Here is a 25,728-nt window from a genome sequence, read left to right as displayed (position 1 = left end):
TGTTATTTACTTATTTCTTTTCCCCCCGTGTGCTGCTTTGCAGAGTCCTTCGCTCCCCGGGGTTTCCGGGCTCGGAGGGGGCACGCTGGAGTTCGGCGCTGGACAAACATCCTTTTTCCTGGCTGAGCCAGCGAAGGCTTTTGAAGAGGAGGAGGGGATGGAGAGGAGGGGGGGGATGCAGAGACGCTTCGGATGCCGGCAGGACGCGGCTCAGCGTTCCCCTCCGGCACCGAGGAATTTGCAGGTGGTGCGGACATTTCCCAGCCGGGGAGGAAAACAGCCCCTTCCCCAAAGGAGTTCGACTCGGGCGAGACAAAGCAGGAGAGGAAAGGCTGGAAAAAGCCACCCAGCCGCAGTCCCACGCCGGCCCCTCTGCTTCCTCCCGGGGGGGACGGCGACAGCGGCCGGGGGCTTCGCGCGGGTATTTGCGTGTGGAGACCGCAGTGCCCCACGTCCCGCGGGGTGTGGGGAGAGGTGGCCATGACCTGGTCACGGTGACATCCTTGTGGCAAGGCCTCCATGTGCCAGGGGACAGGGACCTCCCCCAAAACTCAGAGAGAAACATTCCATTTGCTGTCTTCCCCTTGAATTTAAAGCCTTGCTCCGTCTGCGTTTCAGCAACTGTGGAAATGAACAGCCCCAAACTCTTGGGGGTTTTGTTCCAAATTTCTTTTCCTTTTTCTCCTCCCTTACACGCTATTTGCAGGGTTTTGACTTAAATTTTGCAAAATTGTGTCTGTTCAGAACCTATCGTTTTCATTGCAAATTATTTTCCCCCTACGAATACCCTTCTCTCTGCTCTCGAAGAGAAAAATGGCAAAAAAAACCCCAAAACACAAACTCGGGGTGAATTCAGGGATGCTCGTGAGCCCCCAGCCATCACCCCGCAGCCGACGGGTGCGCTGCTGCCCACCGCTCTCCGGGAAGACAGACGATGCTGGAAGACCAAAAAAATCCTGGGAATTTTTCATGCCCTGGGCACTTGCACGAAGCCACAGGTGTCTCTGCAGCCTCTGTCGGCCCCAGCTCGGACCGAACTCCCGGCAGGGAGGGACCAGCTCCTGTCACCATACGATGCGCCACGTCCAGCAATTCTGGAAGTTATTACCCAGAGCGTTTGCAAGGCTATAATACATAATTTTTATGAAACTCACTTTTTGGGTAATTCTCTACATTCTGCTGACACTAATGGGCATTTTTATTTTTCCATCACCTCACTCTCAATGGCTTAGATGCATTAAAAAAAAAATATTATTGATTTACTGGAGTCATTTCCATCCATCTCCAGCATCGCACTAATGTGCCAGCGTTTCCAAGGTTCATTCTAGTTCTGCATTATTGTTGGACTCTGGTTTTAAATTTCATTACAAAACTCCTCCCTTGTTTTAAGTTGAGCAGAACTTACATGAAAAAGGAGAATGCTATAAAGCACTTTGAAGTGAGGCGATAAAATAAATCACATCCCAAATCACCACATTCAGCATCAGCATTAACTTCATGAGACAAACAGCGGCAGCGAAATTCTCTGCTCCGCTCCGGCGTTTTTGGGCTCATTGCAATTTTTTACTTATTTAAGTGCTTGAGGGGAAGAGCGTGTCCCAAAATCCCAAGCTGGAAGGTGGAAATCTCTTTGCCAACAATAGTTTTAGCAGGATATGGGTGTGCTGGGAAGCCCGGAGCAGGGATACAGGCCAGTGCAGAGCATCTCTTTCCCCTTCCTCTCCTTCCCCTGCACCCCCCAGCAGCCCCAGGGCGGGGGGGGACGGCAGCGCTGCCATCCCGCTCCTGCTCTCCAAACAAAAGAACAAAGCAGCTCATTGAGGTTTCATAATCGGAGCAAGGATATCTGCCACCGCCGGGCGTCTGCGCTGAGCCGGGCACCCCAGCTGGGAGGGCGGAATATCCCTCCTTTAGCAAAAAATATTTCATTGGAGGAGAAATGCAGAGGAGAGCCGGACTGTTTCTGTGGGTCATCGCGACGGTTTTGGTGCTGTTCCTCAAAACCAGAGGAAAACATGCAGATCCGGAGGTGGGGAAAGACCCCAGGGATAATATTCTAGGCAAGGAGCCCGGCGTTTGCAGCTCTGGGTGAACCTGCCGCGCTGCCTGGCACCTTTGCAGAGTTGCGTTAATATCTTACCCTGACCTTGCTCCACTGCAAAAGCAGATACGGGGAGAAGATGGACAGGAGCACGCAACGTAGGTCGGTTAGCAAGAGCTTTTCCATCTACCAGAGGGCTGGATTAAGGCGACGATGCGGAGGAGCGGCTGCAGCCCCGTACCAGGGAAGGGATGGGCAACTTTTCCTCTCCGAGAGCGCAGGCTGGACCGTGCGTGGAGGTTGCAGAGAGCTGGCTTCCCTCTTTTTCCCCATCTATCCCAGGAGCTGGAATATCGCACCTGCGTACCATGCCAGCAAGTCATGGAGCAGGGCAGGGAGCTCCGCCGGACGAGGAATGGGCTGCGGAGGGGACAGACCTGCCCCGGGCACCCTGCGAGCTCCTGTTTCTTGCAGGGTGGGGAAATAAGCTTTTAAGTGAGTGTCTCAGGCTTCTCATTAAAAAAAAAAATAACAAAACCACCCAAAACCCAATTTTTTTTTTTTTTGCAGGCTTTTCTCTGGGATGGAGGGCTGGTACCCATCAGCCAGGCAGAGCTGATGCCGTGGGGCAGCGGGACCTGACCCCCGTGTCCCAGCAGCACGCACAAAACCCCCCGCGGAGCAGCTCTGCCCGCGTCCCCTGGGAACGGCACTGCCCTTCGCCTGGAGAAAAAAAGAAAGGGAGCCAAAAAGAAAGAACCCAGCCCCTCTTTGGAAGCTTTTCTGATCTGCTGGCAGCTCCAGCCTTTGCCTACCAGCAGCAGCAGGACACAGCTCTTGTCTCAACGTGTTTATTTTTAAATGCATCTTTTCAAGCATCGGGAGCCTTGGCAACAGCAGCCGGGAGGGAGAGCTTGCGCAAAGAGCCCCCGACGCCGCAATAGGCAGTTACAGTGGACTGTAATCCCTAAAAAATCTGTATATCCTATATATAGCGCCGATTAATCTGCCTCAATCATGAAAGCTTTCAAAGAAATTAATTTCTGCCTTCACCTGCAGACGAAGCAGGCGTTTGGGGGGGGTTGGCAAGCCCTTTCTGCTTCGCGCTGGGGAGTGACAAGGGGGCTGGGGCACCTACAGCGGCTCTTTGGGTAACCGCGATGGCACGTAGCATCCCCCACGGCCGTAGGGAGGTTTTTAATAGGAGACCAGTGCTCTTTCACCCTGACTGTCCGACTTATTGTTCTGCCCACCGTTACGTATCAGGGCTACGGTTGACTAGCAAGAAAAAAAATATTTGCATGAAAAAGTGCGTTGGGAAAAGGAAATCCAAGACTTGTTTTTTGCCTAGAAAAAATGGGGCTTTCAGGAGAGGTTTTGTGGCATTACAGGACAGAGTGCCTTTCCAAAATCACACTTTTTTCTCACCTCCTCCTGGGTCAGGCAGGGGTTCTGGAGAGCATTCCCCATCTGGGGCTTTCCACTTGAAGTCAAGGCGCAGTTTTGCATGAAGGAAACCAAAGACAACTGCAACCTGCCCCCTCATTGCCCCTGTACCCCCCCTGCACGGGGTTATTTTCCCTCCCTGCTCTCCAGAGCCAACATGTGCATCCCCGGGGGCCGCTGGGCCGGAGTTATTTTCCATCAGAAAGGTCAGCGGTGCGCGAGTTTGACATTTCGAGTATTGATCAGCCATTAAGGCAACAAAGCGGAACTGTGCGAAACCAAGAGCTGCTTTTTGGCAGGTCTTAACCGAGGAGATGGCTGCGTTGGTAAGGAAGCACAGGGCTGGCCGTCCTGCCCCCCCCAGCCCTGCCCGGGGACACTCCTCACAGCTCCCGTGTGCAGAGAGCGGGGAAGAAAACAAAAGAGCTCACCAGGGCTTATTTTAGAGGGAAAAACCCACTACCAGACTCGCTGCCATGCCACGCTCCTGAGTGCCCTGCCTTCCAGGACAGAGTCATCGTCCCCAAAGTCCCCGCGAGGAGGGCATGACCCTGCTCCGGTCCCGATGCTCCTCCACAGCCGGTGAGCATCGGCGCTGGGAGATTTAGGAGCCTCACAGCTGAGGCGGGGGGGTTAAAATCCTTCCCAAAGGGGCCATTTTGGCTGTGGACTTGAGGGGGAGCCCAGGAACCACAACGGGGACCTGCGCCTGCGGGGCGCTGGGATGAGCTCGGACCCTAAACCACCACCGGCAAACGGCGAAGCGCCCATCCCTGCAATCGCTCCGGGGTGGGGGAGCCCCCGCAAAGCCACCTCCCCCCCCCACCCCAACCCCAACCCCATCCCCGCTCGCTTTGCTTGAGCAAAGCCGCTATTTCTTTCACCCGGAGGAGGGGAAAATGCAGAAGCGGGCTGCGGCAGGACGGTGTCACCCCAAGACGTGTCCTGCCCCGGCTCCTCCGGCCACGGAGCTCGGGGTCTGCTCAGTGCATGCCCGGTGCGTTGAGCAAAGCATTTATGTAGGATTTATGCTGCTGGAATCCACTCCCTAAAGAAAAGCTTGAAATTAAACAGCTATATTTTGATAAGATACCCAGCATTGCCAAAATTAGTCATCAAATGCTTATTGTTCCATGCACATTAGATTAGAGCTAAACAAATGCTGATTTTAATCTCTCCGCTACTCTAATGCTCCGATGCTTCTCAATTCAACCTTGAAAACGGCTTTTGTTCACATTAATGGCTTTCATGCTAACGAGGCTGGGTAAGATTTAACATTTAGGCACATCCCGTTCTTCATTTTCATAACAATTCCACCACAGCGAGCAACACATGTTCGCAGTGTGCAGGCGTAATTCGGGCACCGAACGCGTCTGCGAGGCCAGCGTCAGCATCGCCGCAGGATCGATGCTTCGGCCAGGGCACCCGGCTGCATTTCCAGCCCCGACTTGACATTGAAAGCAGACGGGCTAAGAAACGCCGAGGCTCCGGTGTAAAATAAGTGGTTTCTCTTCTGTGCCAAGGGACCTACCGAGCACAGCCGGCCAGTTGGGCTCTTGGCTTGCTTGGGCTCAGCTGCTGTTTCTACGCATCTCTCTGTCCCAGCCTTATTAAAATGCCCTGCGCGGGACACTCACCAGGCTGCCGTGCTTGCTTCCCAGCACGCTAGACTTGTGGAGGTCTCTCATTGACTCGACAAAAGCTCTGTGCAGAGAGGGAAAGCAAAAACATTCAATTCACCATCCCGGGAGGCTGAGATAAAACACACAAACCCTTCCTGCCTCTCTGCCCCACGGCGCTGAGCAACGCGTGGCAGGATCCGACCCCCACGGGGCTGCTCCCGGGCAAGTTTGGCACCAGCCGGAGCATCGCCGGTGGCAGGGCACGAGGCTGAGCCCCACGAGACACCAGCCATCACGCCGACCCCCCTGTCCTCCTCCCCGGTGACTGCCAGCCCCGTTTAGGATAATTACGCAGTGCCGCCTACTTCCTGCTAGAGAACAAAGTCATCCCAACACAAACAGCGTTTGCTCCTGAGACCGTTCGCAAATGGAGGCATTTACGTACACAGCACATTACCTGACTCATGCGCAGCCCGGTAACGTGCTCATTAACCTGTCCAGCGACCCCGGGATCAGCAGCGGGGTGTAAAGCAACATCTATTCATACACCCAGGTAAAGTTTGCAGGCGAGTCAGCTGCTCAGAGCCCCCAAAGCACCAGCACGGGCACGACTGCCCCTCGCGGGCCGTCGCCGGGGCAGGATCAGCCCCAAACCCTGCATGGGAACGATGTGACACGGCAGCGGGGCCACAGCGGCTGCGACAGGCGAGGGGCTGGTCCATGCAACCTCCCCAGGGCAGCCCCTTCCTTGGGGAAACAGAGAAGGTGGGACACAGATCAGATTTTTTTCTGGAAGGACATGGACCTGTTGGAAGGGGTCCAGCAGAGGGCCATGAAGATGATCCGAGGGCTGGAGCCCCTCTGCTGTGGGGACAGGCTGAGAGACCTGGGGGGGTTCAGCCTGGAGAAGAGAAGGCTCCGGGGAGACCTACCAGCCCCTTCCAGTCCCTAAAGGGGACTTCCAGGAAGGATGGGGAGGGACTCTGGAGCAGGGAGCGTAATGATAGGATGGGGGGTAACGGCTTCAAACTGGAAGAGAGGAGATTGAGATGAGATCTGAGGAAGAAATTCTTGGCTGGGAGGGTGGTGAGCCCCTGGCCCAGGTTGCCCAGAGAAGCTGGGGCTGCCCCATCCCTGGAGGGGTTCAAGGCCTGGTTGGACGGGGCTTGGAGCAACCTGGGCTGGTGGGAGGTGTCCCTGCCTGGGGCAGGGGGTGGCACCGGTGGGCTTTAAGGTTCCTTCAACCCAAACCACTCTGTGATTCTATGATTTTCAGCGCAACGGGCTTTTGCAAGCACCAGAAATTGGGGGGGGTTGCACTCAGCCGTGGGGAAAAGCCATTTTGTGCTCTGCCATGGAGCAAATTTGTTAAATGGTGCAATTTCAAAGGCTTCAATTTTAGAATTGTGCTTCTCTGCAAGAAGCGCTTGCTTGACTTTGGAAAAGAGGGGGGCTGCGTGGCATCCAGCACAGGCTGATGGAGGCAACTTGTGGATGCGTTCCCAGCCTGCGTCCCCCTGAGGAGCAGCCCCAGGCGTTGGGGACGGCGGCCAGAGCCCCACACACCCGGACCAGGGTGACGACACACACGGCACAGCAGCCATGACCACCAGAGCCCCAAAACCAACCCTGCCGGCCTGAGAAAGTTACAGGAGGGGGTTTGATAGTTGTATGAGGTCAGTTCGGGATTATATATTGACCACTAAAAAGCAGATTATGGGTATTTATGAGACAGGCAAAACTGCACATCCCATTACAGAATAACTATGTCGATAATGAAGGATAAAGCTTCCCGTTAGGCCTCCACGCAGCTATTAAGGTTTGGACGGCTGGGTAGCTTTGAATCCAAGAAAACATCAGCAGTGCTGCGGGACCTCATCCATCTCACGCTGCTGTGGGAGCGCGGTGGCTCCCAGGACGGGGGGGGGATGACAGTCACAGCTCTACCCCCACCTCAGCACTGGCCTGGCCCAGCCTTTGCCCCCAGGGGGGACTCACCCAGACCCCTACAAGCTCCCCCCCGCAGCTGCCAGCGGGCAGAAATGCTGCCTGGAAACGCTCCGTTGCTGGCACCAGGGACACAGTCCCAAAAGCCATCAGCATCTCGAAGGTGCTTTTTTCTTTTAGACCAAGTTTTTCCCTGCATGTTGTGACCCCTCGTCAAAAAATGGATTATACATGTTCCAAAGTGGTTACAAATATTCAAGAACAGAGAAAAGCGTATCTCCTTGGGAAGATGCTCTTTTTTCCTGGTCCTGATGTGGGTTTGATCCCCACGAAAAGCTGATAAGCAGTTGCATAATTTTTGCTGTCTTGTCACAAGGCGGAGCCCCGGGGTGCTGCGCCGGGCAGAGCCCAGCAGCCCGCAGAGCTGTGGGCACGCCGCTGCTCGCCCCGCACCAGCCGATGCCGCGCGAGGCCGCGTCCCTCCCCGCGACACGCACCCACGGCAGGGAGAAGTGCCGCCGGCCTCCTCTCCTCCCGGCAGAGCGGGGAACCAGCCGTGTTGATCCTCCTGACCCCGTCCCGCCCCACCAGCTCCGTTTTCACTGTCTCCTGCCGGGATGCGATGCTGGAGCATCTGTCCCACGGCTCGTGCATGTTCGTACCACTGACGAGAGACCCCATCCCCCCCAGCCCAACCAGCCCTTGACACGTACCTAGTCCATGGAGCAGGGGAGAGCCCTTCAGCCTGCTCTTCACAACACTTCGGATACTATCTCCTACAGCAACCAGCAAAACGCCTTGTTTTCTCCTTATTTATGCATCTGGCTAATGGCACAGCAGCTGGAGCGGCAGAGGGAAGCTGAGCGAATGGCTTCAGCTCTGCACCCAGCCGCAGGAAACACCTTTGGGCTCTAATAAACACCGGAATAAATGCAAAGAGAACATTCCTATAAAACAGGCTGTCATGTTCCCATCCCCTCTGTCCTGCTGGACTTCGCCCTGCCCGGCACAGCCGGGGAGCAGTGGTGGGGACGAGCTCACGGGGGACACGGCAAAGCTAAAAACTCTGCTGGGGGGCAAGCGGAGGCAGCTGGGGAGGGGTGCAGGACATAGCTCGGGTCTCACCCCGTGCAGCACCCCGTGGCAGCTCCCCACCAGCAGCAGCAGCCCAGGACACAGGCTGCTCGGCGGTGGGGGATGCTGCCAGTATGGGAAGGCATAACGCTGGCACGTGGGACACGCACAGCTCAGCAGAGCCCCTGGACCAAACATCGCATTAAGGGTGCGTTAAAAAATCAGACACAGGGTTTGATGCTGAATTCGCTGTGTCCTTACTCGTGGGGGCTTGCTTTTGCCTGTTTGCTATAGCGAATGGCGAGATGATGGCTTTAATTGCCTTGCAGTGCAGGAGCACCCGCCCCGACGTGGCCTGGCTGCCTCCTTCATGGGTGACCTGGTACCATCCGCTCGTGCTGTGCCCCAGGAAGGTGCCCCCCACCAACGCATCCACACCCCAAACCTCTCCCCCCAGCAGGGATGGCACCGGAGGGGGACGGACCCTGCTGACACCGAGTCCAACAGCGAGATACAAGGGCTGCATTACATGAGGAAGAAGTTCTTTACATGAAGGGGGGTGAGACACTGGCCCAGGTTGCCCAGGCAGGTGGTGGGGGCCCCATCCCTGGAGACACTCAAGGCCAGGCTGGATGAGGCTCTGAGCGACCTGATCTAGTTGAAGATGTCCCTGGTCACTGCAGGGGGGTTGGAGTAGATGACCTTTAAAGGTCCCTTCCCACCCAACACATTCTACGATTCTATGATTCTGCAGGGGCAGCGGCTGCACTCAAGGGATGCATTTGGGCTGCCCTGATCCAAGGAGCCGCAGCAGGGCTGCTGTGAAGCTCCGTGGGGTGGTGTCCCCCCGCGAGGAGGTGACACTCAGGCGGGCGGGCAGGAGCCTGGGCATCCCCCAGGCTCGCTCTGCCCCATGTGCCCGCAGCCCACAGCCCTGCCAGAGCCGCCCAGGCATGAGGGTCAGGGACAGCAGTGCTTTGGGATGCTCCAGAAGGCAGTTTCCAAGGTTGTGCTGCAAATCCAGATGTCCCTGCAGTGGCTGTGTCCTACAGGAGCGATGCTATGATTCAATGTATGATGCTGTGATGATATTAGTACTGGGGCAATGTCCTGGCGGAGGAGAGACCGGGGACACCAGGCAGTCGTACAGCCCAGGGCAGAGCTCCCAAGGGGCTGAGACCCCCAATGGCAGCACTGCTCTGATTTGGTCCCCCCCAAGTGGGGCTGAGCTGCCAAGAGCCAGAGCAGATCTCTGCTTCTGCACCCGTTGGGGCGGTGGGTGCACCCCAGATCCCCGGTGGGGACCCTGGAGCCGGGGGGGCACCCTGAGATGGGCTTTGGGAAAGCCACTCGTCCTTAGTGCACAGAGAAGGAGAGGCAAAGAGAGCTCCGCGTTTATCCAACTTGTAAAGAGCAGTAGATTGATTTTACAAATATTAAGGGTTAATCCGATTAACATGGTCTAAACAAAGGACAAAAGACAGATGAACATTTCTGAAGCAGTATCTGCCAGCTGAGTTTTTTCCAGCCTGGAAGGAAGTGACAGGGATTTCCCTGGAGTTCAACTTTTCAATGATTTCTTCTTTCTAGAGACCCCTGACTGCCTGGGAAGAGCCTCTCCTCTTCCCAAGCCGCTGGGAAAAAAGCACCAAGCGAGGCCAGATGTCTCCTGGCCACGGGGCCAGGCTGTCACCACGAGTCCCCGTCCCTCCTTGACCACGGTGCTGCTTCCCAGCCATCCCGGGCACTTCACACGGTCCCACAGATGTCACGCACCGCCCAGGAATGATGCAATAAGCATCCCTGGCACCAGCATTCGCAGTACTGGGCAAGGCTCCCATTTTGGACCATTTTCCCCCCAGGAAACCTTCCGGGGGAGGCAAACCAACCCTCTCCTGGGCCCACGTGCTGAGAAGAAACACAAGTCTCACGCTCGTCAATAAATTCTGTAAACAAGCACAATTTTCCTCCCACTCTGTTTCCCAACTCCTTCCCACCCCGTGAAGCTGGCGGAAACAACCCGATGAAGCACAAAGCCTTTCTGGCCCCCGGAGCTGCCCTCGGTCACTGGCCACAGGATTCAACCCTCCTCCAGCTTCTTGGAATAATGTTTCCTTGAGGATAAAACCCTGGCATGCTTTTTCTCAACTCGGGAGGTTTTTAGGAAACTCAGAGAGGTAAAAAAAGGTCTCTTTTCACGTGTTGAGACGAGCGGGTAACCGAGCCAGGCGCTCATCCATGAGCGTTATTTCACATTGCACCACACGTCATCAAGAAGACTGAGTCAAGAGACCGGGTTACGTTTTTTTTCCAGCCAGGATCCCGCAGTTTTAAGCAGAATGAGCGGGGCTGCCTGTATAACAAGCGAAAGCCTCCGGTGGGAGGATGCCATAAATCCAACCCCTTCCTAAACTCACCGGCTTTTTAATTGGAAAGAGGTGAAAAGCCGCACACGCGGGTATGAAAGGGCCGGGGGACGGTGGGGAGAAGGGCAGCTGACGGACCCCGTGGGTAAGAAACTGCTTGGGAAGATGCTATGGGGTGGGTGGCGGTAAAAATCTGGGGGCAAAAAGGGCTGCAGGGAGCACGAACACTTCTACTTTTGTGACAGCCTGAAAAACATCCTTACTGAGCCCCAGCTTTGTACAGGACATGAACCACAGAAACTTATTTATCCTGGCAAACAGCAGTTTACTAAAGCAGGGAGATAGTGCACGGGTGAGCAGCTCAGACGCCTCTCCCTCACTTGCTGTTTTCCACCCAAAATCCCCAAAATGTTCCCTGGGAACGAGTACCCCGGGGTATTCCTTGAGGCACGGGGCAGCATCCCGCAGCCCAGGCTCCGGTGGCTCCTTTCCCATCCCAGCCGCTCCCGCACGGAGCCGTTCGCTCCTGGACAGCTTACAAAACCGCAAGGGTTTTTTAGAAGTTTGTCCCAGCTGGGGGCAAAAGTTTTCCAAAAGAGAAGAAGGAAAGAAAAATGGGAAGGAAAAAAAAAAAAAAAGAAGAAAAACAAACACTATCTTCTAAATATTTCAGGCTTCAGAAACCCGTTTCCTGGCCAGCGCGAGGAAGTGCCAGAGCCTGGGTGGATGAAGGTCACCGGACGGCCGGGATGCGGGAGGCAGCAACCCCCCCGCTGCCAGCCTGGCCGGTGCCCGCCGGGGAGCTGGAGCCCGGACAAGCCCTGCCTTGTTGTGCCAGCTCCCAGGAAGGGGGAAACCATCCGCAGAAGCGAAACGGAGCCTTGTTATTCAGGCACAAAGAAGAGGGCAGGGAAGCTGATGGAGGAACGGCTGCGATATTCCTTCCCTGCCCCGTGATGTTCACCACGCATTCAACAGAGCTCAAATCTCGCCTGTTCCCTATTTTCCCTTGTATTTTAGCACACAATGCTCTAGCATTGGGTATCTTCACACTTAATATAATTATGAGAGCTGCCAAAGCGACTCTTTTTGCCAGAGGTTGGTAGTGAACCCACCCGGAGCTGGAAACCCCCCCGGGGAGGCGCAGGCTGAGCCCGCAGGGGATGCTCGCTGCTCGCCGCGGCCTCACCCGTGTTCACCCAAGCAATATTTTGGCACATTCAGCTTTTTGGTCACTTGCTTAAAGGACTCAGCATTTCCACAAGGACTGAGTCTTCCGTGCATCTGCTCTCTTCTGATGTACGGAGCTTCTTTGGGGAACGGGGTCAGATTTTGGGGGGAGGAGAGCTGCAGCAGCCGCTGCGCTCCTCTGGATTAAAACCAAATGCTTTTCTGGCCATGCAACCGCCTGCGCAGCTATCTGCAGAGCAACTGGGGATGGGCAAGAGGGGCTGCTGGTGGCAGACCCCCACCCTGGGCACGGCGCCGTGTCCCCGGGCTGTTTCCATCCCTCTCTGGTCCCCCCCTGGGGTCCGTCAGCGCACGGGCGCAGCGCGGGGTCCTCACCTGCCCTGCTCTGCTCCAGTGGCTGGTGGGGCGCCTCCTGACACCCAGGGACGGCCGCGGGGCTCAGGGAACCGTGGGCGCTCCTCGACCCTGGAAGAAAGGGAAACCCTTTGGTTACAGCCACCCTGCTGTCGCCTGCCCCAAACCACCCCCCCCCCGGGCACGAAGCCTGAAACCTCAGCTTTACCAAAAACGCTCGAGAAATGCCGGGTGCCAACACGCACCGGGGCGCAGCCGCCCGTGCCAGCGCAGCTGCCGGCAGCTAATTCCTAATGATATTAGGATTAGCTCCAGCCCCCCCTGCACCGGCTCTCCTCGCCAGCCCCCAGCCCCACATGGCGAAACTGCTGCTTATCCCAGCTGCCAGCAGGGATTTCATAGCGGGGGCTGAGCAATCCCTCCTTCACCGGTGGGGATATCGAGCCCCGAAGCACCCGGTGCGGAGGCTCAGGGTGCCGGCAGCTGGCACGGGGGTGGCCCCAGCCTGCCTGCAGCCACGGGACCCACCAGCACCACGGCCAAACTCCCGGTGCTGCCGGCAGGGATGGGCCAGGATGTGGCCCCCATGAGTCTGGAGCCCCCCCAGGGCCAGCGTGCCTCGGGGCGGGCACGCAGAGATGGTCCTGCGCACGGACAGAGAGACCATTATTCCCTGGTGAATTTATAGCAGCTATTGTACGGGCAGAGAGCAGGGATGCTCGGAGCAGAAGGCAACCAGGGCTGGGCTGTCCGAAGGGATGGCCATGGCTGCAAAGGGACCCTCGCCCCTGCGTCGCCAATGGCTCAGGCTTTGGTGACAGCCCCAGCGCCCCAACAATCCCGGGAAACAGCCTTTTAGGTCCTTCCCCGTACCAAAACCAAACAGCATTAACTCTGTGACAGTGATGCCCGGCGCTGGCACCCCCCCTGTCCCCACCGCGCATGTCCCCAGGCTGGCCCCAGCAGCGCCGTGGGCCTTTTTGGCTGGAGCCCGGCTATTCTCCACCCTTCAGCAACAGGAGGTGGGTGAGGATTTTTCCATAAGGCTCGACAGCTTGTTTGAGGGATTCGCACAGCAGATTGACGGCGGAAGAAACCACCGCTCCGAGAGGGGAAAATCCGGGTCCGCGTGCCGGTGGAAGGACGGGGGTCGTGGTGGGCACTCGGACGGGGAGAGCAGCACGGTGCAGCTTGCAGGCACAGCTCCCACCCTGGCATTAAGCAGGAGCGGGCGCTTCCTCGGCCATGTTTTTAAGCGAGCATGGAGCAACAAGTTGGAAAGGCTCATCTTTGGTGCAGCCAGGTGGCCGTCACCCTGCCCTGCTCGAGGCTGACCAGGTTTCCTCCTCAAGCAGGGTCCCTGTCGCGCTCGCCATAGCGGGACCCCAATCTGGGCTGGGGTCTGAAGGGTTTAGCCCGATTTCTCCGCTCTCCGTGACTCAAGCAACATCTCGGCTGCCCCAGCGCTGCCCCGGCACAGCCTCCCCTCGGGCAGTTTCGCTGCCCGGGCTTTTCCCAGCGATGCTGGAGGCTCCGCAGAGCGACTCGGCGCGAGCCGCAGCGAGGGGGCTTTGCCAACAGCTCTGCCATGAACAAAGGAGCGCGGGATTTCTGGGAGCTGAGCTTGGCGCCCGTCCCCTCCCAGCCCGGGAACGATGGGATTCACAGATTTGTGGGGGACTCTAGCAGCTGGCTCCGGCACGTAGATTTTTTGCCTGCTGCCAGATTTGGGTAACTACACACTGACTTGGGAGATAGGAATCCAGGATTCGACTCCTTCGAGCTCTCTGCTAGCCGGGTAATGAATTGAACTATTCATCATTTGATAAAATTTCCATGAAAAGAAGAAGAAGGGGGAGCGACCCTGCGTTGCACTTGCAGGGTATGAATTACAGTGCCCGGCGAGCCTGCTGGCCACAGACGGGCAATGTTAAAGCGCCAGATTAATGCTGCACTGAATCACAATTAAAACTCATTAAAAAGCCGCAGGCCAGACAAGTTGCCTTTGATGAGAGTATACTTCTTGAAATGGGGAGCTTCCATTTTTAGACTCAAAGCGGCCCGTTATGCTTGTTCCCAACCCCCAGAAACCCCACCGAAGCTAAAGATTAGTGATCGTCCCCGCTGTCGGAGACAAGGGGGCCTGTTGTGTACTTTATTCACAATTCAGTGCTGACTGCCTCGTTCCATCCCGGCCCAGCTAGCGAGCAATGGGACCTCGTTACCCCCTTCCAGTTGCGGCACCACGCGCCATTACATGGTCCTCACCCATCACGTGCTACAAAGCAGCTCCTCCAGAAGAGCCACCATCCCTCCATCCCTACCTCGCCCCCCCCCCTCGGAATTCCATTCTGCACAATTACTTATTTATAAGCAACGTCTGCCTGGGCAGCCCGAAGGAGCGAGGCTTTTCCAACTGCCATATCGCTGAAGCCCAACTCAGAATCTACGGTAGCTTTGATTTTAAGGCGGCAAGAGGCGGAGGAAGCCCCGCTTCTCCCAGGCCCTCCGTGGATTGTTTCTGCCTTTTACCGCCGCTTCCGTGCCCCTCTCCCGCCGGGAAGAGTGTCTGCCCTTTGTCACAGCGCTGTGCCAGCGGCTGGCGGTGACACTCGGTCCTGCGTGGGGACGTGGTGCAGGGACCTGGCTGGGTTCAGGGTTGCGGGGGCCCCATGGAGCCGAACCCCATGAGCAAAAACCCCATGCGATGATAAATCCCGTTTGTCTATTTGCTAGACACCTAATCCCTTAACGTGAGTTGTACTAACGTTATTTGGGGCCGTTTCTCAAGCGTCAGCACACACACACAGCACTTGATCAAATTCCTTTTTAGCAAACCACCTCGAGAAGACTTCACCAGTTATTCCTCCAGAAACAAAGTCAAGCTGTGCCATCCAAAGCCTAATTCCCGCAAAGCTATTTTCCCTGATAACATGGTCCAGTGCCTTCAGTCAAGCTTCTTATTGATTGAACCACTATGAGCTTTTCCTTGGGATCAGCCCCAGACACTCTGTATCTGCCCTTAGCAACAAGGCAGGGGACACTGCGACTTGCCACCAGGAACGTCATGGCATTGTCACTGTAACCTCCCAATCAAGGGCCTCTGCGGTAATTACTATTTACCCATGTTGGGACATCATTTATTTACTGCATTTGATCACGACGGGCCGTACTTGCAGTTTCCTCTCTGGGTTTTGGTTTTGGCTTCCTCTGCTCGCTGAACAATGAGGATAAGCCGTTATTTAGGCAGCGTGGCTCGGTGACTAATGCCAATTAATAGATAATAAAGCCAGAGAAGACCATAGGATAATTCAGGCTAACGCACATCGCGGGACCTCCCAGATAGCATCCTCTTTTAAACTGCGTCTTTTAGAAAAACCTCCAGTCATTTTAAAACTACATTCCCCAAATTAACAGGCCCCCAGGCCCCCACTAACTTGCCTTCATGGTTAATTATATTTAGGGCTTTGGAAACAGCCTCTGGCGACGGGTGGGAGCTGGCAGCGCTGTTGCCATACCCAGGGACTTCTGCCATGCCTCTGCCCGCCAAAATTCCCTCCAGCACAACCCCTGCTCGGAGGGTCAATGTGTCTCGCCCCTCCCTGACCGCGGGATTCCCACTTGGATACCCCCAAAGATCCCGTTACCCTTTTGATGGCAAATGAATTAGGAGAGCCCGGCCATGGGCTCCTTCCTCCCGCTTTTGTTCTCCATCCCGTGACTCACATCCCCTCTCCCCCGAGCCCCGCGCCGCCCGCCCGCCCGCCACCAGCCCGGCTTCGCGCTCTCCCCACTCGCTGGTATAAAGCGGAAAGTCATCCGGGGTGAGGAATTACTCAACCAGCCCTTCAAAACCACAGCCGTCAAACAATTCCCTGTTTGCCATGAGACCCAGGCCTGTCTGCACGGTTTGCCTATTGCTTTAGCTCCGTCACGCGGGTCCCTTTCTTCACGCGCAATGCGTTTGGGCTGGTTTTCTGTTGGCAAGCAACCCCAAGCCCCAGACCCTCGCAGGACCAGCTGGTCTACAGCCGGGATGAAGCTGCCCCTGATGCCTACAGCACCTTCTCAGCTGAAGGCCACCACCTCGGTGGCTCTTACTGCAGAGCCCGGAGAAAGCCCTGGCCAGGCAGAGCTGGTGTGGCGCGGCGTGGCCACGTCATGCCATGCCATGGTGCCAGGGAGGTGTCACAGAGTTTGGGCAGATCCCCAAGCGGGGGTTCTTTTTGCCTTTCAATTGCTTCTTCTCCATCCTATTTATAACCTGCTTAATCTCTCCTGGGTAGCAAACTCCCCCAAAAGAGCGAGGTCTGGGGATGCGCTGCGGCTGCTTGAACGTCTTCCTGTGGGAGGGAAGCGGGTGGCTTGGGACGCGGATGAAATCAGCTTGTTTCACACACTGACAGCAGATATTTCTGCCCCCTCTTTGCCTTCCCACAGTCTCCCCCACACCCCGAGAAAAGCTTTTTGTGCCTCCCCATGCCTCCGGCTCGTGCTAGGACAGCTCTGCCTGGCGTTAGGCACCCAGACCCGATTTTCAAATCAATTTTCCTCTAAGGATGAGTCGCTCGGGGAGATTTGCAAAATTTGTAAAATCCTACCCATGGCTCCCGTTTCCAGCACTGCCCGGGACGCGGCCCCAGCGTGGGAGGAGTTGCTGCAGGAACGCTGTAAATGCCTGTCCCTGGCAGCACTGGAAGCTGTGGGCTTTTACTGGTTTTAGTTAGACACCATTACTGGGTTTAGTTAGACACCTGCAGCTGGGCAGGAGGCAAAGACCCCACAAGTCCTCCAGGACTCTCCCCTTCATCTGCAGGAACACACGCACAATTCTTGGTCCCCAAACCCCCCCACTTCCCCCAGCCTTTGGTCACCGGACCCTTCCCCGAGTCCCCGCCTCGCACTGACTCCTGGCAGCCAAAAACGCACAGAAAAAGCATCTCCTCTCCCACGGGTGCTCATGCCATGTTCTTTTCCCCCCACCACACCATCCTGGGCCATGCGTGCCAGCCTCGCGCCCAGGGGAAGGACCGGTGAGCGACGGACACCTTCGCCACCCCGCTGCTGGGGTCCCTGCCCCGACTTGACTGGAAAGACACTGGCGCCCACGCTATGGCAGGTCAGGAGCCTGCTTTTGGGTTTTCTTTAACTTGCGTCAGGACAGTCCATATTGCAGGAAATAAAACCTACGGGGTGCATTAGAGCTTTACAACGCTTCAGCAAAAGCATACGTTGTGCACATGACACAGTTTTTCCCAGTTTGCACCTCCATTCCCAAAAAATTAACAGCGGAGTCCTTCCTTGCCCTGCCGAAGGTGCTTTCCTTACAGCCCCGCGGCCTTTTCTCAATGTAGCTCTGAATAAATCTGTTTGCACTCAGAAAAACAAAATTGTTAATGAACACTACAAATTAGTCAGCCTGGCTTAAAACTGTGACACTTCACGCCGGCGAGTTTGCAGTTCTTTTAACCCAATTGACCGCACAGGTCCGTCGATCAGTCCCTCTCACAGCACCCAGAGGAGCTGGAAACACACTTTTTCTTGAACACAGACGCTGGTGGGTTTGTGGAGCTGGCAGGGGCTGAGGGGTGGCACAGCGCAGCACGAGGAGTGCGGGAATACCCAAACACTGGTGACCACCCAGCAAAAGCCAAGCAGGCAAAATGCGAGTTATTTGCCGAGGACAAAGACGGAGGGGAGGGATTCCTCCCCAGCAGCCTCTTCACTGGGGAGCCTGGGCACACACCAGCATCTTCAGGCTCGTCGGATGTCCCCAGCACACTCGTGCCAGCACGTGTGCCCCCGCCGCCTGTCCCCTCCCGCTGGGGAGGCCAGCGACATTTGGGGTGAAAGACAGCAAACAGAGCACAGCTAATGCTGCCGTCGCCGGACGCGTCCCGCCTCGACGCTCGGAAAAGGACCACGGCAGCTTCAGTCCCATTTGCTCCCACTCTGCGTGCACCCAGTCAGTTCATTCGGTGCCGTGCCCAATGCCCCAGCACGTCTGCGCTACGGCCCCGTGAGCAGTGCCACAGCCCACATCAGCGGTGTGGCACCAAACACCCCCTCAGTCCCATTCCCGGGGTGGCATTCACAGCCCACGGAGACCCTCCCAGCTATGGCCAGACCCTGCCCGCCAGGCAGCCCTTTGCACAGGGGGCTTCCCGAGGCAGGGGGGGCTGTTGTTTCCCCTCGGAGTATATGAACCATTAGACTCATCGGCACAACCACATGCTTGTGTCAGGGCCACAGAGCAAGTGGGAGGGCTTGGGCCAAGCAGGTCCAGCTTGGACTGCTCCGTTCCCGAAGTCCCACGGCTCCCGCAGTCCGGAGGTGGCCCCTTTCCTCCGGACACTGCTGTATCACCCACTAATTCAGCAGGATGCTGCGTGCTTCAGCCCACCCCGCTGGCACATTCACCCTGGCATGACCCTGACCCACTGCGGGATGGGGCAAGCGGGAGGCGATGAACTCGGCTCCCCAGCACGAGGGATCAAGGGGATCAATGGGAAACAGCCCTCGGAGAGCAAAACCTTCCCCACCGCAGCACTGGCAGCAATCTGGGAGAGCCAAGCTCTAAAGCTGATCCAATAACCAGAGGGTTATTGGGCAGATTTGGGGGACCAAAGTGGCCCTGCACAGCCTCCCACGCCGTCGTCAAGCCCCTTCCACCCCGCAGCCCCCCCGCCCCGCTCCTTAATCCCCCCTAGCCCCATTCCCGAGGTCTCCCCCCGCTCCCAGACAAGCCGGCAGCCACCTGTAGAGGTCTGGGCAGCATCTGCCGAGCGGCCGCGGAAAGCGGCTTATAGCGGGGTCCGCCCGCGGGGGATGTTCAGCCCCCCCCGGCCCTCCCGGCCGCCTGCTCCAAGGGTTAAAAATGCAGCACGGCTGCGAGCTGGAGGGGCCGAGCGAGCGGGAGACGCGAAGAAATAGGGGAAAAAAATTACAATAAAATGGAAAAAAAAAAGAAATAAAAAGCAGCGACCAAAGGGGGGGGAAGGCGGCCGGGCCCCGCTCCGCAGCCCCCAGCGCGGCACCTTGCGGGCAAGCGGGGCGGGGGTGGCACGTCGCGGGGCCGGCACAGCATCCGAGCCGGGGAAAGGCAGGTCCTTACCTTGGTGACAGTCATGCGGGAAGTCGCGGAGGGGAGAGGGAGCTCCGCGGGCGGCCGGGAAAGGGGCGGATGGGGGGGGAGGAGATGCGCGGAGAGGGGAGAGAAAGGGGGGGGGGATAAAAAATAAAGAAGAAGAAGAAGAAGGAGGCCGGGCGGGGTGGGAGGGGCGGGGGGGGGGACGACACACAGGCTGCTGCTGCGGAGGAGCCGGCGGCAGCAGAGCGGGGAGCCCGCAGCCCTCCGCCGCCCGCCCGGGCGAGCAGCCGAAGCGGTCGGTCCTCGGCGCGGCGGCGGCGGTGATGTCACCCCGCGCCGCCGTGACGGAGCAACCGCCTCCCGCGGGGGGGGGGGGGGTGGTGGTGGATGTGATGTGTTGTGGGACGAGGTGGGGGGGGCCGGGGCAGGCAGGGGCAGGCAGGGAGGCCGGCCAAGGAGCGGCAGCCGGGGGCGGGGAGGGGGGAGCGGGACGCGGGTGCCGCTGGGCTCCGGGGAGAAAAGGCTGGTTTTTAACTCTTTGCCCACCCGAGCTCCCTTTCCCCGGGGGACAGGAGCTGGGCAGGCACCTGCTGTCCGTCCCCCCCCACCCCCGCCCCCGCAGTGATGCGCAAGGGGATGGTGGTCGCCCAGGGGAGGCCTCCCTGCGCTCAGGCAGTCGCCCGCGTCCAGTGGTGACCAGTAAGACCAGTGCGTGCGCACTGGGAGAGCAATAACTCCCCTCCCTCCGAAGCCATAAAAATTAAATGCGGGTTGCCGGGCGCTGCGCGGGCGACAGGCTGCGTCGCCGCCAGATTCTGCAGGGCGATTGCGACCACGTCGCGTGTTTTATCGTGGGCTTTCCGCAGCGGGGGCCAGGGATGTGCTGCAGGGCTCGCACCTTGCTGCCTGGGCTCTCCCGCTGGGCATCCGGGTAGGGTCCTCCAGCATCCATAAGCATCCAGCCACGTGCTTGTTTCCCTTCATATAGAAGGTGATATTTATTTTTTTTTCCCCCTATTAGAAACAGTGACAAGTGACAACACCAGGGACTACTGCTTTGTCCCAGAGCTGTCATTCCCATTTTCTAGGCGAATAAAGTATGGCCCAGAATGGAGGTGGCACCCAGATGCACGGGGTTACTTAGGGCTCCGGTGTCCCGCCGTGTGGCTGGGTGCCCCGGTACCTTCACAAACTGGGGCCCAAACAGAGGTCACTGACGCAGGAATAAAATCTGTGTAATTTTATCCCACTTCCTCTTCTCACCACTGAGCAAACCACCCTCCTGGCGGGACCGACACAAAATAAATTCAGGGGTGCAGGGTACCCGGAGGCACTGAAGCATCCCTGCTAGCCGTGGCCTGCGTCACCTGCCCTTGCACCCTTGCACCACGAAACACAGGCATTTTCTCACATTTTTAAAGTTCCCTGTCATTGTAGATGAGAGAAGCAATACTTAGAAAATGCAGCATTTTAGCTTATTTTCTCCTGGTTACATGGGAGTGAAACCAGCAGGATACAGCCCAGACGCAGAATTATCCAACCATTAGATTAGATGTTGCACCAACTTATTTTATTGTTGCTGAGCTAAAACTACTTGAGGCCAATACCAAATGCGTTTCCAATTCCCCTTAAAGAAAAGCACTCTGCCAATAAACAAAGGATTTCCTTTTTATAAGGAGATTATTCAGCCAAGAGTCTGATGAAAGATTACCGAGTTTTATTCTAGTGTCAAGCCTTCCCATAACATATTAGTGGATCTGATAACAAGTGAATACCGAGAGTTGTAAAAAAAGTCTGTCCTCTGATATTCTTCTAAAAATCAACTCTGTTTTTAAAGATAAACCATGTGCCACGGGCTGGACTGGAAACTGTAAGGAAGGTTAATGCAATTAATGTAGAGCTAATGACATCAGCCAGCAGAAGAAGCCACCTCTAATTCCCAACCACCCAGCAATGACCTCTTCCTGACAAAACCACCATTTTTCGCGGGAGCTGGTGACCGAAGCGGGAGGCTCCATGAGGACGGAGATGATGCTTAAAACTAAACAGCGCTTGGGAGGTGACCGAGACAGGGGACAACGAGGCCCAGATAAGGCAACAGGGAGAAAATAGGCCCTTGCAAAGCCTTAGAGGAGCCGCCGTGCCCCGGCCGCCGCCACTCGTGCCGTGGAAGCAGCAGTGCCCGGGACCCGCTGTGCCTCCTGTGCTTCTCTGGAGCCACTGGGATTAATTAGCACCAATTAGCTGATTGAAACAACTGGCTTGGAGTGGGGAACTGGGACAGCCAGTGAAGGTAGGGGGAGAAGGGAAAGGCTGCTGGGATGGCATGCGTTGCTGGGTGGCTCCTGGGGGCCTGATCCTGCTGACAGAGGGATGCTGCCGCCACATGGTCGTGGTAAATCCCAGCATCCCCCACACCCCACAGGCTGCTGCTGCTGCTGGGGGGGAGCCCAGAAATGTTGGAAAAGGGTTGGGACCCTCTTCGGGGCAGTGCGTAGAGGGTGGGGGGAGCCGGTGCCAGCCCCGCCAGGCAAGCCCTTGCCGGGGGACAGGAGGAATGCTGGGGCGGCTCAGCCCTCGATGGGGTGTGAAGGTGGGATTTTGCAGTGAAGGGGACGCCACAGCAGCCCTGGCCCTGCCGAGCGCGGGGCAAATCACTGCCCCGAGCCCCTGCGCTGCGGCTGCCCCCCAGCAACGCCACAGCGGAGGGCACGCGGTGCAGCGTGTCAGCACGAGTCCCAGCAGAAAATGGCACTAATGGGTGCGCGGAGCTCCGCTGACAGCTGGCGGGGGTGAACGGGGCCTCAGCTCTGCCCCATGGCCAGGAAAATAGCACGGGCTCCTCGTTTCACCAGTGCAGCACAGCAACTCCAACCCCAAACCATCCGGCTTTTGGCAGGCTGGAAAGGATTTTATTATATTTTGGATCAAAATAAAGCCAGTGATAGATTGCAGGGGCTTTGTTACTGGGGTTTTGCCTTGAAGGTTTGTTGGGACCCCATTCAAGCCCCAGACTGGACTTGCCCTCCTGGGGGGCTGAGAAGGGGGGTGTGCCGGGGCTGTGCAGACCTGCACTGACAGCACCCGCTCTCCTCTCCAGGGAAGCATAGAATGGTTTGGGTTGGAAGGGACCTTAAAAATCACCTAGTTCCACATCCAGTTCCAACCCCCCTGCCATGGGCAGGGACACCTCCCACTAGACCAGGTCCAAAGGGAGATGCTCAGCACCGGCAAAGAGTTAAAAATCTCCTGCTGGCAGGATCAGTCCTGGTCTGGTCCGGCTGGAGTGACCAGCAGAGGAAATCGGCATCAGGGCTGCGTGGGGAGATCGCTCGGTCCCCGTGCTACGCGCACGGCTCGTGGGAACGTGTCTCCTGTGGCCCAGGAGGAATCCCAAGGGGATCCCAACAGGAATACTCCCGCCGGGCTGGATCAGGCTGCGCAGCCCCAGCCCGGCGCAGACGTGGCTGCTGCAAAGAGCTGCCGAGCAGAGCCCTTTGCGGGATGGGAGCCGGAATTTCCCACCCACAGCGTGTCCGTGGGTGATGCTGAGGGTGCCACGGGGCCTCGCCGAGCCCGGCGGCCATGGCGGGCGCGGAGCCGTGTGGGTGCCAGGGGCAGGGGCGAGCAGCGGCGGTGGGGGTGGCTTGGGCTCCCTCTCCCGGCTCTACTGAGATAAAATTAGTGCATATATATATATATATATATGCGCGCAGACGGGAAGGAAGATTGCAGGCCTGTGAATACATGCCGTCTGCAAAGGATGCTGTGGGGACAGGATGGAGGGACCCCGGGGACACTGAGGGGGGGGATGTGGCAGTGCACATCCCTTGGGGCAAGCAAAAATCCACAGCCGTTGCTGCAGCAGAGCAAACCCAGGCACAGGGATTTTCAGGGGCCTGAGCCGGGCTAATGAACACAAGCCCTCCCGAAACTAGGCTGGGGGGGGGGCCCTGTGCCCCCCCCACCTCCCGCCTCGCAGCATGTGGAGCCCACGCGCGGAGCACGGCGGCGTTTCCGTCCTTCCTGCCATGCGGCTCATCCCACCCCTCTATTTATCCGCGTGTTTAATTTACTGGCGCTGCTGAGCAGGAGGAAGGAGATGCCGCCTCGGTGGATGCAAGCAATTAAAGCAAGTCGTTGGGAAAATTGGAGCCTGCCTGTCTGGCTGCGCAGCGAGGCAGGGGCTGCAGGAAGAGCGTGGCTCGTAGCGCCTGTGTCCAGGAGACTGGGGACATGTGGCGAGGCAGACAAATGTCCGTCTTCAGTGCAATACATCACCTTGCTCAAGGAAAGCTCCTGAGAGAAATATTGCCAAACCCATCCCGAATCGTAAGTCTGGAGAGAATTCATCACCCCATTACTCACTACTTGGCTTGCCTGAGCCGGGCTCGGCACTGGGGCAAGCTCTGAGGTTGACCTGGTTACACCACGGATGAGTTTAGCCCTTCATTTGATGAAAGTCTTGGAAAGACACATCTCTATTGCACCAGGCTGTGCTTGTGGACATCTGAGAATAATAACGAAGCCGTGCTGTAACACATAATTACTGTGTCACCAGAGAGCCCTGATTATGAGATGATCCATGAATGGAGCTGGCCGCGTCTCTTGCTGCAAGCCCGTGATGGCTTTGCTCTGGGGATGCAGGTCAGGCCCCACATCTCCTGCACGAGGTGTCTGCCTGGCCAGCTGGGAGACGGGAGTGCTTGGTGCTCGGGGCTGTCTGGGTTTGGTAACACCGGGGCACCGGAGGGACTGACCGTAGCCGATGCTGCCGTCGGACGTAGTGGTCCCCGTGCTGGCATCGGAGGCCGTGATCTCGATGCTGCCATGAGCATGAGGTGCCCAGAAGCAGGTGGAACAAGTCTTCACGTCTTCCAGGTCCATGCTCCTACTCAGCAACGCCAGTCCCACTGAAAGGAAAGGTGTGTGGTCCCCCTTTAGCAAATACTTGGTTCTTAAGGAAAGGTCCGCAGGTTCTTTGCCTCATCAAAAATGAGTTACAGTTCTCAGCGACACTCCCGCCGCTGGACTGGTGGAGTAGGCGGCCAAAGCTGAACGCGTTGTTTGCGCTGGCTAAAATTACATTGAAATAAATATAGCATCGATACTACATACAGTCTGTGCATGGCAAATTGTCCTGGATTATCCCCAGAGTTACTGCAGCTGTGAATTATATGGAGGTTAATGTTTGGATTTCATACCAGATAATTTATAGAGAAGTCCAGGGACGGGCTTTCATCTGCTTTGATGAAAGTTCATCTGGAATAACAATACTTGGTAGAACCTGGCACTTGGACCGCGCTGAAAACCCAAGCCCTTCTACTTGAAAGCAAGACGTTTCCATTTAAAAACTCTGTTAGCAAGAACAAACATCTCTCTATTACTGACTCTCCTTGCTCTTCCCCTCCACTGCAGTCATCTGGTTCAGATTAGTCCTGGATAAGGTCCCATTCTGCTCAGTGAACTAGGAGGAGAACTTGGAGCTATTTCTACTCATTTCAAGTATGAATTGAATGTGGTGCGCAAATGAAAATGCAATGAGCTCCAACATCTGAAGGGAATCAAAGAGAAATGGCAGCTCCTCCCAGTGGAAAATCACTTCTAAAGGCACAGGAGATGGAGGGTGGGAGGTAAGTGTCCCCAGTCCCCGGACAACCACCAGGACCAGTAGCAATGACTCCTGGCAAGGGTGAAGCTGTGATTGAAGTTCAGGTTTTGGGGAGAAGCCCGGCTCGGTTCAGCCAGGCCAGTGCTGGGCTCTGGGGCTCCTCCGGCTGCAGTGGAGGGTCCTGAGCCGCTCTCCTGGCACCCATCATCTTCTCACCCCGGTGGGAAACTGACGTTTTCTCCAGCAAGGATGAGGCAGAACCTTCCTTGCTCACCTCCCCGGAGAGGGTGCTGGCAGCCTCTCCCAGCTGTCTGGGAGGAGAGCCCTCTTCTCATGAGTGGGAAAAGCTATTCCCAAGAAACGCCAAGCAAGAGGGAGCCTCTCAACACCAGCGAGTCAAATCCAGCCCTTTCTTGTGGCTTGTTGTTTACATAGCGCCTGTTTATAGCCAGCTCTTGCCATAGCTGCTAATTTGATAGCATGTGACGGGTCGGAAACGCTTTGCAGAAGATGACAGAGAGGAAAACAGCCGGAGCGTCAGAGGCTGGAGCAAAGCGAGAGACGGGGCGAAGAGCTGTCTGGATTTTGGGTTGATGTGTTTTGGGGAGGTGAAGAGATAAATCGCAGAATCATAGAATGGTTCGCGTTAGAAGGGATCTTCAAGATTGTCTAGTTCCGCCCCCCTGCCCTGGGCAGGGACACCTCCCACCAGCCCAGGTTGCTCCAAGCCCCGTCCAACCTGGCCTTGAGCCCCTCCAGGGATGGGGCAGCCACAGCTTCTCTGGGCAAATATAACAATATATAAATATAACGTTGTGTGTGTGTATATATCCCCTCGGGGTGCTCAGAGCTTGACCCTGCCTGGTGCGCTCCTTCCGTAGGCGCAGGTTGGTGGCTGCCGGATGCAAAGCGCCCGCGCAGCGACGCCGTCCCCCGCAGCAGGACTGGCCGCGGCGAGGGGCGAGCTGCCTGCAGCCAGGCACCAC

The 25,728-nt window shown here is 57.0% G+C and overlaps 2 protein-coding genes across 4 annotated transcripts in view; one reads left to right on the top strand and one right to left on the bottom strand.

Annotated features, from left to right (window-relative positions):
- The window catches only part of CORO2B (coronin 2B), a 48,645-nt gene extending 29,182 nt beyond the window's left edge, over window positions 1–19,463 (bottom strand). Inside the window, exons 1-3 of one of the 3 annotated variants that reach the window (XM_063346064.1) lie at window positions 19,156–19,463; window positions 12,063–12,152; window positions 5,125–5,191 (exon numbers count right to left, since the gene is read on the bottom strand). In XM_063346064.1, coding sequence (XP_063202134.1) covers window positions 5,125–5,175 — 51 coding nt within the window. In that variant the 5' untranslated portion in view covers window positions 5,176–5,191; window positions 12,063–12,152; window positions 19,156–19,463. The remainder of the gene's footprint in view (window positions 1–5,124; window positions 5,192–12,062; window positions 12,153–19,155) is intronic. The other 2 variants (XM_063346066.1, XM_063346065.1) reach the window with 2 other exon arrangements.
- CLN6 (CLN6 transmembrane ER protein) overlaps window positions 1–25,728 on the top strand; it is a 157,897-nt gene that overhangs the window by 35,104 nt on the left and 97,065 nt on the right. The gene's annotated exons all lie outside the window — the stretch shown is intronic.

Source organism: Chroicocephalus ridibundus, chromosome 9, assembly GCF_963924245.1.
Source record: "Chroicocephalus ridibundus chromosome 9, bChrRid1.1, whole genome shotgun sequence".
In the NCBI taxonomy this organism is placed as follows: Eukaryota; Metazoa; Chordata; class Aves; order Charadriiformes; family Laridae; genus Chroicocephalus; species Chroicocephalus ridibundus.
Note: the sequence above shows the minus strand (reverse complement) of the source record. Positions and strands in the feature narration are given on the sequence as shown.